Source organism: Trachurus trachurus (genome assembly GCF_905171665.1).
Source record: "Trachurus trachurus genome assembly, chromosome: 6".
Classification (NCBI taxonomy): Eukaryota; Metazoa; Chordata; class Actinopteri; order Carangiformes; family Carangidae; genus Trachurus; species Trachurus trachurus.
In genome coordinates, this window is record NC_139897.1 from 5,137,457 (window position 1) to 5,151,561 (window position 14,105).

A 14,105-nucleotide genomic window follows, 5' to 3' on the forward strand; every position below is an offset into this window, starting at 1 on the left:
AGATTTTACATTTTGTTTTATAATAACAAAGTCTGGTGTGATTTGATTACCCTCTAAATGTGTTAACTTAGGCATACTTCTTGTGTACATATTATGTTGACATTCAAATTATTTATATTTTCAGAGAAAATGTGTTCTTAAAGCAGATATCAGTGGAATGTTTTTGTTAATATAAGTCCTAAATAGTCCTATTTTCCGTCAGCAATCACTTACATGAAGTATTTCAGCCTAAACACGAGTCTCTCCGTCACTCTGCTCTGCTGTAACCCAAGGAGAAAATTTTCCTTGTGGGATACAAATGTTATCCAATGAGGAGAGAGAACGGCATGAAGGGCTGTGTGTGCAGCCAAGGGATGCGCGTGAATGTGGCGACGTAGCACGAGGACCAATTGATGCCTGACAAGGGCGGGGGCTGCTAACTCATGGTGCGTTCAAAGAAACTCGTACTTTGTGTTTTTCCTTCCTGTGAAGTCATACCAGTTCGATCTGGTACGAGTTCACGGGTCGGAAGTTACGAGTGGCCGTTATAGGGAACTTTCACAGACAACAGGATGGTAAAAACACGAGCTACGGGTTACCTGGAACGCTACCAAGTCGTAGTTGTGACTTGAAGCTGAACTTACGGTTTCAAAAGCCTGCCTTGAACGCAGCATTAGCCGAAACGGCCGTGAAGCTGATATCTGCTTTAAGGGGGGCAACTTACCCCCCTCTAGCCTACACAAGACAAAGAAAAAACAAAAAAACAAAACAGTTTATAACCCAGAACAGGGAAAAACATGCTGGTTGACAAGAGCTGACGAGATTTACTGAACTGAAAGCTATAGCCTAGTTAAAATGCATTTATTTGGGGGATTAGATAGCTAAACTACAACTCCTGGTGACTCACTCCATGATGTAGGCTATGTAGATTTTGCATTAACTACTATGACTGGTGCTTTAAATATTATTTTTTGATTCTGAAAATGTGTAGGCTATGTGTGTAACCCAGTGTGACGCCTCCATACACACACACACACACACACACAGCAGCTGTGTCCTGCAGCTCAGCCTGGTGTGTGTGTGCTGCTCTCGCTGAGCGGTGCTACTGCTCTGTGATCAGCGCCATCATCACTATCCGCCACACGCGCCGCCGCCGCCGCCGCGCGCGGGCATGTGACTTTTCCTCACCGCGCGCCCTGCGGAGACAGTTGGGAGAGAGGGCGACAGACAGAGGAAGAGTCCAAGTCAACGCGGAGAGAAGACAAATCAAAATCACGACAGGAGAGAGGACAAGTGTCTCTTCAACACCATGGCTCTACGTGACGAACTTTTAAAGTCAATATGGCACGCGTTTACAGCGCTGGACGTGGACAAGAGCGGGAAAGTCTCCAAATCTCAGCTCAAGGTAAAAAAAACAACAACAACAACAAAACAAAAACAAACAAAAAACATCGTATCTTTACTTTTCAGTCCCCAGATATGGAGACTGTCCTGTCTGTCCGTACTTGTCCTGTCACACCTCTCGTCCTCAACATCTTTGTTCCTCTGAGGTTGGTGGGAAAGTCAAGTGCGCCTCGGTTTGACTCGCACCTGTTAATGGAAGCTCATTAATGAGTTCTGTGATCTTAAACTTAAGCAACTAGCTAAATTCTACAAGGAAAAACGTCGCCATGAAAACACAAACCACTGCAGTTAAACCATTATTTACTGCATAGTTTGTACGAGGATATTAGTCAATGGGAACTTACTGTTAATGGTTTGACAACAAATGTGAATAGGCTAGTAGCCTACATAAAGCACATAAATCTAAACCAGGAAGAGCTGATGTAGGAAAGTGATGTTAGAAGAAATTCTTCATTTTAACTTAAGGTTTCAAATAGATGACAATCATGAATTTGTGCTCTAAATATTTTGGATATTTAGGAAACAGGTTTTCAGAAACCAAGAAAATATGAACAATCTGCTTACAGAGCTGGTCTGTTATCATTTTAATGCTAAAGTAATGTGTAACCTGGATGTCATTAAGCATTTAACCATCTGTTTGTATAAAACAAGAAGTATTTATCTACGTATAATTATGTCAGCCTGTCAGGTCTGTAGTGACTTTCAGAGAGGATAACGGTGTGACTTAGTACTGTTGATCAGGCCGAGTCAGCATTCAGGGCTAAGACAACAAAACCACAAAACACACTTCTATGGAAGGTTTCTTTTTCTATTGCTCAAACATTATTCATCATTAATGGTGTTCACTGGTTAAAAAACAAAACAAATCTAGGGAGAAAAGATCCAGAATGCAGTGCAGCTTCAACTCCCTCTTTTCTTACTGGAAATAAACGTCACACTCTTTCTACATTAATTTCCCATGTCTACATGAATAAGCACCATGCGGCTGCTTGGCAAAACACTACAGGAAATTACATAGGCTACATGTGTAATCTAAGAGATCCGGCTGGGGAGCACAGACCCCTCCCAGCTTTTCTGTATTATCACTGGGCTTGTCATGCTAGGATAATGTCATGCTTATTTTACCTGAAATGCGTTTCCTGTTGATGTTGAAAATAATCTCACCATGCTTAGCACACTTCAGATCTGGTGTGATATCATATTACTAAACAGGCTGACCAGGAAAGTTAAAATAAATAATAAAGCTTTTACTCATGCATGTTGAGATTATTTTTAACCTCAGCAGGAAGTTCACCTACTTCAGTTAAATAAGGCTGAGTGGGAGAAAGACATCCACGGGAAGCTCCCCTTGATGAATAAAATGTTTAAAGGGATAGTTCAACATTTTGGCAAATTGGCCCATTGCCATAATCGCTACTGGTTCATTACCTTTATTTGTCGGTGTAAACTATTTTTAGAACGGCAGAGCAGAGCTGCGAGCTGCTCAGAGCTAAGCTACAGAGGCTAATGGGATTTCTTGGTTTCCCTCATCAAACTCATCAAATACAAATCCAAAAACTCCAAAACGCTCTTGTTACCTCGAAAACAACTCCGTCTCATAACATTCCGTTATTATCTCATAGTGTGGTGAATGTGCAGGTCACAACTTGTCCACCAGAGTGTTTTAGTGTTTTTGGATTGTGTATTTGATGAGTTTGATGATGGAAACCAAGAAATCCCATTAGCCTCCTTAGCTTAGCTCTGAGCAGCTCATGGCTCTGCTCCGCCGTTCTAAAAATAGCTTACACCGAAAAATAAAGGTAACGAACCTACTGCTATGACTATAGGGATTATGGCAATGGGCCAATTTGCCAAAATGTTGAACTATCCCTTTAAACCAGGCTTATGTTATCCTGACATGACCAGCCCAGTTATAATAACTACAGAAAGCTGGGAAGGGCCTCAGCCTTCTGTATTATAACTGGCTTGTCATACCAGGATAATATCAGGCTGGCTCAAATGAAAACAAGATATAATATAAATTAATAAAATACATGAAAAATGTCAGTAATGCAAAGAATCACTATTGACAGCTCTCTGGGCTTAATATCTTGTAAAGTCTGAGCACTGTTAAAGAACATATGACTGACAGGATATAACAGGTTTGGTTAGGTGCAGTACAGGTAAGGTAAGCTGCATTGTGGATGATGTAGGATCCATACCTTTTGGACAATGTACAATTACCAGTTATGCAAATGTATTACGGTAAGTTTATCATGGCTGCAGTGACAGACACGCCCAAAAACAGGTGTTAACAATGTTAGTGTTCCACCTCAGTGAGCAGGAACATACTCAGTGTGAGCACAGAGCGCTTTGATTAAATAGCTGACTAAGTGTCCCATTTGGACACTCACTGTCTACCACAATCATAAATATGAGTTGTTTTTTTTCTATCCATTCCAGGTACTGTCCCATAACCTATGTACAGTGATGAAGATCCCACATGACCCCGTGGCGCTGGAGGAGCACTTTAAAGACGACGATGAGGGTCCTGTTTCCAACCAAGGATACATGCCGTACCTGAACAAGTTCATCCTGGATAAGGTCAGTCATCATCAGCACTGAGTCTTACTGGAGCAACAGCTGTCAACATCTGCGCAGTCAGATGACACTGAAACATTACATTTGTAATGTGCGTACTAGCAGCTAGTTTCAAGTCTTGATTGGACTGGTAATGTAGAGTCAAAACAAGAAAACTTGACGTCAAATCTGGTCAGTAGATGTGAAAATTCAGTAAATGAGCATAGTATTCCTTGAGCTGAGCGTGGTGGTGACTCATTGTGGCCTCACAGAGATACACACGGCTTCTCTGAGGGGAGTTTGTTGTTCGTGACTTTTCATCTTGATATGGAATGTGAGACATGATCAGGAGTAGAACAACAACTTGACAGCAGCCCTGAAATAAGTTGTAGTACTTTTTCCACTTTTGTACTTTATCCTTTTAAGTGTTTGATTTGCCCACTAAGATTAGACTGATGGTTCCACTGCTGAAACCCAGATAGAGAAGATCTGACATGATAGTCAGTGTTGATGATATGATCTTACAGGCGTGTGATCAGCTCTGCATTAACTTTACCAAGGCATAACTGATGAACTGCAAAGTAAATATGCAAATAGGCCCTGACCCATCAAATTATTTTTTTAAGTGAAGCAGCAAATCCATCCAAGTCCATTGATAGTGATGCTTGAATGTGAGTGCATCATGCTGGTGTCATGGTCTTTCATGTGTGGTTATTGTCATGTGTTGAGCTCAGCCAGCAACACAAAACCAGTGATCGAACACATGAGTCATTGAGCTGAATGCCTGTCCCTCTGTGGTGACAGCTCCAGCCTCCCAGGGTTAACGGAGCTCTGCTGATTGTTTGACTGGCCATCATGACAAGTGAAATGCCCTTTCCCTTTGTGATGTCACAAACAACCATGGATTCAACTTCTTTTGGCTGCTTGGAATTCTCAGGGTATGATGTCATTGCAGTTGGTGAATGGTGGTTGCCATAGTGAAAGGTTTGGAATTGTGCATTGTCATAAGAACTCTCCTAAGAATAATGGAACCTTTAACCTCTGATTGTGGTAAGGTGTCAAAGGCCAGTGACACTAGAGAGATATTTAAAAGATTTCAAAAAGTTTCTATCGACATCAACTAATTGTGGCAGCTCTGGAAAAAATTAATGTTTTTTAATTGCTCAATAAACAAATCCATATTGTGTCTTATCCAGAGCCAGGCCACATTAACTGCATTAATAGAGGCCATCTCTTGTTTTCATATGTAGTCTAGAGATCATTGGGTTTCATATTGTCATGGTTCAGGTTACAGTGTTCAAACAAACTGCAACCAAACACTTAATGACATTCAACCAGACTCTGATTGGCCAGCTGTTTTTTGTCAGCAGGAATCTGGCCAATGAGAGCTCTTGTGTCCATTGCCTCATGAGACTGAATGTGTAGGGTTGATGGAAAATTATAAAATGACTTTTAAATAAGTGTTACTGTTATCAGAGGAGCTGTCGATAATCTATCTGTCTCTGTGAATGTCATGTATCTGTTGTGTTTTGCTTCTGGCCACTATTGTAAAGTGTAATGTGCATTCTTTTTGTATGTTCCGGCCTATGGGATTGTGCCTTTTTACACATGATATCAGGTTCCAGGCCTGACCTGCATTGATAAAACTGTTTCATAACAGCACTTTTCCCTCAGAGAGACAATAAGAGCCTATAGTGTAGCGGTCAGATATGTCAAGAGTAAAGACTGTTCTTATGGTCTAGTCTAGTTTTTCCCCAGAAGAAATGATGAATGTGTCATTTTGTGCCAGTTCTTTTTTCCATGTCCAGTCGACCACAAGTCTCAGCAGCTCTTGAGTAACGTTAGTTTCTTTTCTTCAAAGTTTCCTCATTAGGTCTGTGTTATTGCTTTCGAAGATATTGGCTGGATTGAAAGCAAATTGTATGAAGTGTTTAACAGCCGAGTTGCCTTCACATCCAGTATCTGACAGTATCTACAATGTTTTTGTATGAACTTTTTTCAGTGAAATATATTTACATTCAAAGCTCATCAGTCCAAGTCTAAGTCTTTCACATTCACATTTCCCCAAATTCATATTGGAATATAAAGTTTAATGCAGCTGCACAGTGATTGTTTGTAAGGACTGTTCTTAAAGGAAATGTAACTTCTGGATTTACGTTCAGGAAAAGAGTCATGATGTCATGGGCATGCGTAAATCCGCCCCCCAACAATCCAAACACACAGTTTACTCACACACGACCACCCCACCCACCTACTGAAGTGAAGGAGACTGGGCCATGGGGAGCGAGGGCGTTGGTCAGTACATTCAGCTGCTCTCACTCCTGAGGAAACTCCACCTAGTCACACAGGGAAACTGTGTTTGTATGTATGCACACATGTGTGTTTGTGTGCATGTGTTTTTAAAGGTGGGAGTAAAGCTAGATGATACAGTGTGTGGATTAGTGAAGGGACAAACTGGACTCATGGGTCAGGATTAGGGTTGGGCGGTATCCAAATACAGATACTGTTAAACCTCCTCCACATTTTACCGCGGTATACGCTATTACAGTGGCCAATTAAAAATCATGTTGTACAGCTCAGACGGAGTCACCAACATGTCGTTCAGAAAGGGAATAGGTACCAAATGTAACGGATGTGCACTCACTCCACCCATAAAAGACGTGCTAACCAACCCGCCAAGTGGTTGTCAACCTCTTGGCGAAGAGGTTAGTATCGTCGCCTCCGGTGCGGGAGGTCGTGGGATCGAACCCCACCTAGGGCAGGCCGTGAGAAACACAACGCAGAGGGCCAGATCGACATCGGCTACAGTGGTGCCGTGACCCGGATGCCCTGGGTGGAGTGAGTTCAGCGGGGGTGAGTGTAACGGATGTGCACTCACTCCACCCATAAAAGACGTGCTAACCAACCCGCCAAGTGGTTGTCAACCTCTTGGCGAAGAGGTTAGTATCGTCGCCTCCGGTGCGGGAGGTCGTGGGATCGAACCCCACCTAGGGCAGGCCGTGAGAAACACAACGCAGAGGGCCAGATCGACATCGGCTACAGTGGTGCCATGACCCGGATGCCCTGGGTGGAGTGAGTTCAGCGGGGGTGAGTGTAACGGATGTGCACTCACTCCACCCATAAAAGACGTGCTAACCAACCCGCCAAGTGGTTGTCAACCTCTTGGCGAAGAGGTTAGTATCGTCGCCTCCGGTGCGGGAGGTCGTGGGATCGAACCCCACCTAGGGCAGGCCGTGAGAAACACAACGCAGAGGGCCAGATCGACATCGGCTACACAAACACCACATAAGAATACTGAAACAATAACAAAACTTGTTACCAACATGAACAACTTTTATTAAAGGGATAGTTCAACATTTTGGCAAATTGGCCCATTGCCATAATCGCTATAGTCATAGCAGTAGGTTCATTACCTTTATTTGTCGGTGTAATCTATTTTTAGAACGGCGGAGCGGAGCGGCAGGCTGCTCAGGGCTATGCTATGGAGGCTATGGGAATTTCTTGGTTTCCCTCATCAAACTCATCAAATACACAACCCAAACTCTCCAAAACGCTGTCGTGGACAAGTTGTGACCTGCACATTCACCACGCTATGAGATAATAACGGAACATTACGAGACGGAGCTGTTTTAGAGGTAAATTCATGCAAAACCGCTGATGTGCGTTGCGTTCAAGGGCAGTTTTTCAGCAAGCAGACGCTGTATTTACCTTGTATTTACTTCGAAAACGGCTCCGTTTCGTAACGTTCCATTATTATCTCATAGCGTGGTGATTGTTCATGTCACAACTTGTCCACAAAAGCGTTTTGCGGGCATTTCGAAAGTGGTTGTAGTGGAGTGTCTTTGGTAAGAGTATCCTCAGTAGAGAGTTTTCGGTAGTGTTTTTCTTTTTTGTTCCAGTGAGATAGTGCAGACTTGTTATGTGTTTAACCGTCTAAATGACCAAACCATCCTTTCTCCTCCATCACATGACACATGTTGGTGTATTCACAACATTTACACACTGGTTATTTATAATAAAAACTTGTTATGTTCCAAGGGCCCGCCGCATTTAGTTTACTTTCTCTCTCGCTCTCCTGCGATCTCTACCGTGGATTCCCATGGCAATGTAAACAATGCCCGTAAAAATGGCGCTTACGGCCCACAATGCATTGCGTAATCATGTGACCTTTCGAGCCCTATTGAAGATAACTTTCATCGGAGCGCTGCTCAGCTGTAGTAGCGTATCTGTGTGTTTTTATAACAGTCGGCACAAGTCTACAAGACACAACGAACAACAGTGCTTCAAATCTAGCCAAGATTTTTACAGAAGTTGTGTTTTTCTTGAGGACCAACTCACTATATGAGCAACATGCCGTCTTTTCCTCTCTCTTCTCTGAGCGTCAAATGATCACGTCACGTCCATCAACTTTATCAAACATCTCCCGAACGAAAAACATGATACTTTTGGAGTAAAACTGAAAACTCAACCACACACATGTAGGTGCTGGACATAAACTCATTATTTAGTCAGTAAAATATTAATATTAATATTAATATTTAGTAGGTAATATATCAGGCCCCTATATGTAGTATTTTTTTTTTAAATGACGGTAATAAACTGATACCGTTGCTATTTTAAGATACAGTACCTTATTACCGCCCAACCCTAGTGAGGATGCCCCCGGACCAGAGCATTTTCAAGTGGTTGTTGAGGTTGTTGTTGTCGGTGCAGACGTCTACAGAGACATACCAAAGTCTGTGTTTGAGCTGTAGAACAATCACAAAGGCTGAGTAAGCTTTGTCTGAGGGTGCTGCTCCTCCAGGGCCTTCTACATGTCTAAACCCAGGGAATCTAACACTTTACAAAGAGGGCCGCAGCTGTGCCACAGTGGTGTAGCTTAGCAACCTGACCCTCAACCACTTCGGCTGTTGATTTGGCAGCACAGACTCAGCACTTTGTTGTTTGGTCAAGTGAAACATTCCTCAGGAACAAGACATACCAAGAAGAGACCATCATAATGAAGATGTGAGGACCTGCTGGATTCCTCTGGACAATACATTTCTATTGAAGGGAATATGAGACAAACACAGGACTGTTGATTGGTTCCCTCCTCATTCCTGTGGATTATCTGTCAACTACACTAACTTTATTATGAGTCTCTGAGCACTGAACACGACAGTTAGCTGCTGTCACAATGGTGACAGTCGTCTTCCCTCTCCTGTGTCATCTGGGCCTCTGTCTGCTCACAGTCTCTGTCTCTCTGACTGACTCCAACTCCAACAAAGCCACACTTCTTGAATGATGGACCCAGTGTTTCTCATATGATCATTCAGGTGCTCTCATTAATATCAACAGGCTTCTCATGGTTTTTCTTGTGCAGTGTGAGAGCGTCAACACTTGATGTTATTTCGTAAATGTTATTGACGTTATTGACGAGTGATGAAATCTTCTGATCACAGACACTGCACATTGCACTTCTATGGTCTGTTGTGAAACCAAGTCAAAGTTTGAACGCCTCTGTCTCCAGTCGCCATGACCACTTCCTCAAGTCGCTCCTTATCTTTCACGCTCTCCACTTCCAGCAAGAGAGAAACGTCATTGTTCCACAAGGCCCGCAAAATCAAGTACAGGCAAAAAATATGTAAAAGGGAAAATGATGTCAATACGTGTGTGTCTTTATGTATAATACATTTGTGTGTGGGGAACTATACAAGTGCGGTCGCTTTTCCACTGTTTTGCTAACCCTCCTCCCGGCCATGTGCATTTGTTTTCAACTAAACTGGCGAGAAAGCAATCCATGGAGCGGTAGATCATATACGATGTTACCATGTGTATATTTGTGTAGTTTTATCTGTCATAAACAAGAGATTACGAGTTATGGGGCGTGATTGTGTCGCGGCTGAGACGAAAGCTGGGACACTGGGTCGGAGGCTCTGATCTTGCTTGGCTGGTTTTCAATGGAGAGCCTCCATTCTCCCTGGAGCAAGGTACAAGTCATTGATTTAACCATCACAATCACTCTCAAGCTGTTTAATTAAGGTAAAAAAATCTTGCATAGTTCCTCTTTAATAGAAATATTGTAAAACGATCATTGCGATAATTATTATTATGTAATCAGTACTGTTCTGAATTAACCAAACATGCTTATCAATATCAAACGTCATACTATGATGAGTTGCAACAACTTATGCTCAGTTTGTGCTTCTGCATCCCCGCTGTGACTACGCTACTTCCTTGACGCCGTCGTGCAACCTTTCGAAGTTCTGCGTCAAGGGAATGCGTTGCTGTGCAATTCACCACCATAATGTGTAGCAGCCCTTGCAGTCTGCATCGCCCCCATGTGTACTTAGAATTATTTGGAGATGCACGTCAGGCGACGGTGTTTTACAAATAATAGTGTAGTGCCAGTAACCTTTCAGCTGTGCTCCATAGACATTCCACTGAGTCAGTGTACAGAGGTATTCTGAAAGGAGTCACCTCCTTTAACTGAAGGAGTATCTGAAAGGAGTCCTTTATCACTCCAAATGCATTAAGATGAGCTACAAAAACTACTAGATAGACTGAAATAAAGTGAAGTGGTCCTGCAACATCAGCTCACTGTGGTCAGGTGACATTTCACATGCTGCATTTCTCCTCATGTCTCATGTTTTGATGTTCTCTTGTTCTTGTGGTTTCAGAAGAAAACTAAAACTGCTGCTTTCTGTTGAGTTTGGGTTTGGTGAACCTTGACGTGCAAATTGACACAGCTGACCACATGCAAACCATCCTGATAGTTGTGACTTTTGAGGGAACAGAGAAACCGAAGAAGGTTTTCATATGTGTTGTGACATCATCCAGTTTAGTAAAAGAATAGGCACAATACTTTCACTGTGGTCTCTCTGGTCCAATCAGCCATATAGACATAAAGTCTTCAAACGGCCAGGTGTCGACACTTTAACCACACAACTGTTGAAGTTTGGTGGGCATGAACCACCCCACCAGCACCTGCAGGTTTATTATGGTAATGTTGTGCTTTGGAGCATTTACAACTCTTCTCATTTCCTCTTTTTATGCAATCTTGATCTTAACTTCAGATCATGTCTTCACCTTCGCTGTAGGTGAATATTTCACCAGCAGCTAAAGCCTCAGGTTATAAGCTGATGTGGTTTGACTGTCAGTGAGCTGTCTATTTGTCTTGAAAGATGAAATATGTGTGTGAGCAGTTGATGCTGTTGCAGAGAACTGGAGTTTGGCTCCTGAATCCTAATGAACATGTGGCAGCAGAGAGGAGGGGTGGCCGTGCTGACAAGGCTCTTATTGTTGAAGTGTAGAGACTGAGAGAGAGGGAGTGATGGGTATAGAGCGAGAGAGAGAGAGTCAGTGAGCTGTGAGGACAAATACAATCAAGATGAGCGTGGACAAAGAGCTGCTCTTTCTGAACAAACTCAGTTTTCACAAGTTCACTACTGTTCCCTGCACGCCCCTCCCCTCTTCCCGCTGACTCATTTTAAACATTCTTTAAATCCTGCAGGACGATGCAGAACAGTTTGCCATCCAAACACAACCTTCATCATGCTGAGTAATGACAGGAGAGGAGGTAGCTACTATTTTATCAGAGTCCACATTTTAAAACACAACATTCATATCATGGGAGTAGGTTTCTAGTAGTCACACTTCAGAAGTGGCAAAAAAAAAGTTGAATTCCACATAAAATAACCAGTAGATCTTCAGTTACGTATTTATTTTGAAGTATTTTGAATGTAAGACTGATCCAATCAGACACAACTGTGTTATCATACTGAATGTCCAGACCTAAACAGACTCTCCTCCTCTCTCACACTGATGTGTTCTCCAGCTCCCTGGTGTAAGTAAAAAAAAAAAGAAAAAAAAAAACGTTCTCATGTTTGAGGCTAAGAACAGGGGGAGCTGCAGTCTGCCTAGGCTGTAAAACCATAAAATTTACTTGACAATCATAACGTGATGTGGCCTGATGTATTTTGTCAAACAAATACAGATATAGAAAATAAAATGTATACAAACAGAAACTCAAGTGAATCCTGCAGTTTGTGAACTTTATGCACTTCATCTTTCAGAATCATGTCTTCAGTTTTCAGGTCAGGTCTTCACATTTACATCCATAAATAAGTATACAAATCATAAAAATCCCAAATCCTAGATGAGTTTGTTTTAAATCCCCGTCTCAGATCTCAGATCAGAAGTCCACTTCTCTGCCACCAGCAAGAACCTCCATGAAGGTTCCATTAGTATTTGTTGAAACTGTTGAAGAGGAGTGTATAGTGTCATCACCATTCTGAGAAACACACAATAGTTTGTGGTTCTGTTGACCTGTATAGTGAAGTTGCATTTCTAATATTCATTATGGGTGGACTATCACTTTAACATCCGGCCCAGGTTTCCACACAGGCACTCACCCTAAATTAGCACAATAGAGCGTTACATCAGATCCTGTGCAGCCTTAGAAAAGGGCACTACTTCACTGCAGTCATTCACTTGGGCCAAATGTCTTTCCCAGCTCAGAAAATGGGAATAATGAAACGACCTGAGTGAATTCAGGATAAAATTCACAAAGTAGCTGCACTTGAGCAGAAAGTTTGTTTTGATGTGGAAATAATCCGTCAAATCAGTCGCCCATTTATTTCCAGGGGCAAAGTGCTTCTCTTCAGAGTGAAGAGAGGCAATGTTCACAGTATTCATAAGAGAACAATTGTAACACAAAATCCACTGAGAAGTTTTGTTCAACCACACCATACAGTACTCATCATGCAGGCCCAGGAGCCGTTCTCCAACACACTGACCCAGAGGTCTGCGGGTTCTGGAGCTTTTGATTGTCTCACAGTTGAATTTGAAGGACAACTTTAATGTTTGTCAGGAAAATAGAACCAGTTGAATTTCACATTGTTGACCAACATGAGTCCAGGCCCTCGGGTGTTTGAGGATTTGACAAACTGGATGACACTGAAGATGATGATAATGATGACTGGGCCTCAGTTCCACAGGTGTCGGTGTCTCTGCCTTTCTAACATCATCCCATCTCAACATCTCCATGGAGCTTACTCTTTTCCATACTGAGACAAACTGGTAAAAGTTGGTTTTGTCCAATATCCATCAAACTGGGCTGTGCTCTGTCCTGAAGTGATTGTCCTGAGTATTTTTTACAGCCTCCATTCCTCTCAGTTATTGTTATTAGGTGTATGACCCAACTCAGTCATGAACATTTAGCCCATGAATTCTGCAGGTTCATGGGAAATTCAGCCTGTGAGAGGGGGTGGCAGGGTGTTGCAGTGGTGAGCACTATTGCCGTCGTCACATGCCAAGATGAGCATTTAAGTGATGCTCAAGTCTTTCACTGTATTCCACTTATTTTCACCTGTTACTATCTTTTAATGTGACTGACAAACTGGGACGGTTCCTGGGTTCAGTTCATGTTCAGGTTGGTTTTTTAATCAAAGCGGGCAAGGTTTGTTTTTTGTTTTTTTTGAGGGGTTTCCTGATGACTTGCTTTTTGGCGGAAGGGGTCTCCATGGAGATGCTGCTGTTCACCGGCTCAAGGAAAACACTTCCCTCCACAGCACTGATTGTACCTTTTTGAGAGCTTTCCACTCTTTGTAGCTCTGGTGGGGGGTGGGGGTGTTACTTCTTCTGGTGTTAGCAGGGTTAGTTGTCGCTGTGGGAGGTGACACACATTGAAAATGGTCTTTGAACATATAGAAATGTAAGAAGGCAAGGCAAGGGAATTTTATCTGTATAGCCCATTTTTACAAACAGTTTGTCTCAAAGGGCTTTACACAGCATCATAACAACATCCTCTGTCCTTAGACCGTCACATCCACTGAGGAAAAACTCCCAAGAAACAACAGGAGAAACCTCAGGGTGAGAGACAGAGGAGGGATCCCTCACCCAGGACGGGCAGACGTGACATAGATGTTGTATACAGACAACTTGGGAGGGAGGCAGGGAGGGCAGGCCGGTGGGAAAGGAGGTGATGCAGGCGGTGGTTGGTGCAGAGAGATGCATCTCTGGTGGATCTGTGGAAACACAGAGACACCAAGGCCAAACTACAAGGGGCAACAGATAATGATAATGACAGTTAAAATGTGCTAGAGGAGAGGAGAAGAGAGAAGAGGGCTCCATGTAACCAGATGTGTCCCCCAGCAGTCTAAGCCTATAGCAGTGTAGCTATA

The 14,105-nt window shown here is 42.8% G+C and overlaps 1 protein-coding gene across 1 annotated transcript in view; it reads left to right on the plus strand.

Annotated features, from left to right (window-relative positions):
* Positions 1 to 1,195: 1,195 nt before the first annotated feature.
* Positions 1,196 to 14,105, plus strand: part of swap70b (switching B cell complex subunit SWAP70b) — a 31,426-nt gene continuing 18,516 nt past the window's right edge. Inside the window, exons 1-2 of the mRNA XM_083972871.1 lie at positions 1,196 to 1,384; positions 3,826 to 3,966. Of these exons, the coding sequence (XP_083828997.1) occupies positions 1,289 to 1,384; positions 3,826 to 3,966 (237 nt within the window). The 5' untranslated portion in view covers positions 1,196 to 1,288. The remainder of the gene's footprint in view (positions 1,385 to 3,825; positions 3,967 to 14,105) is intronic.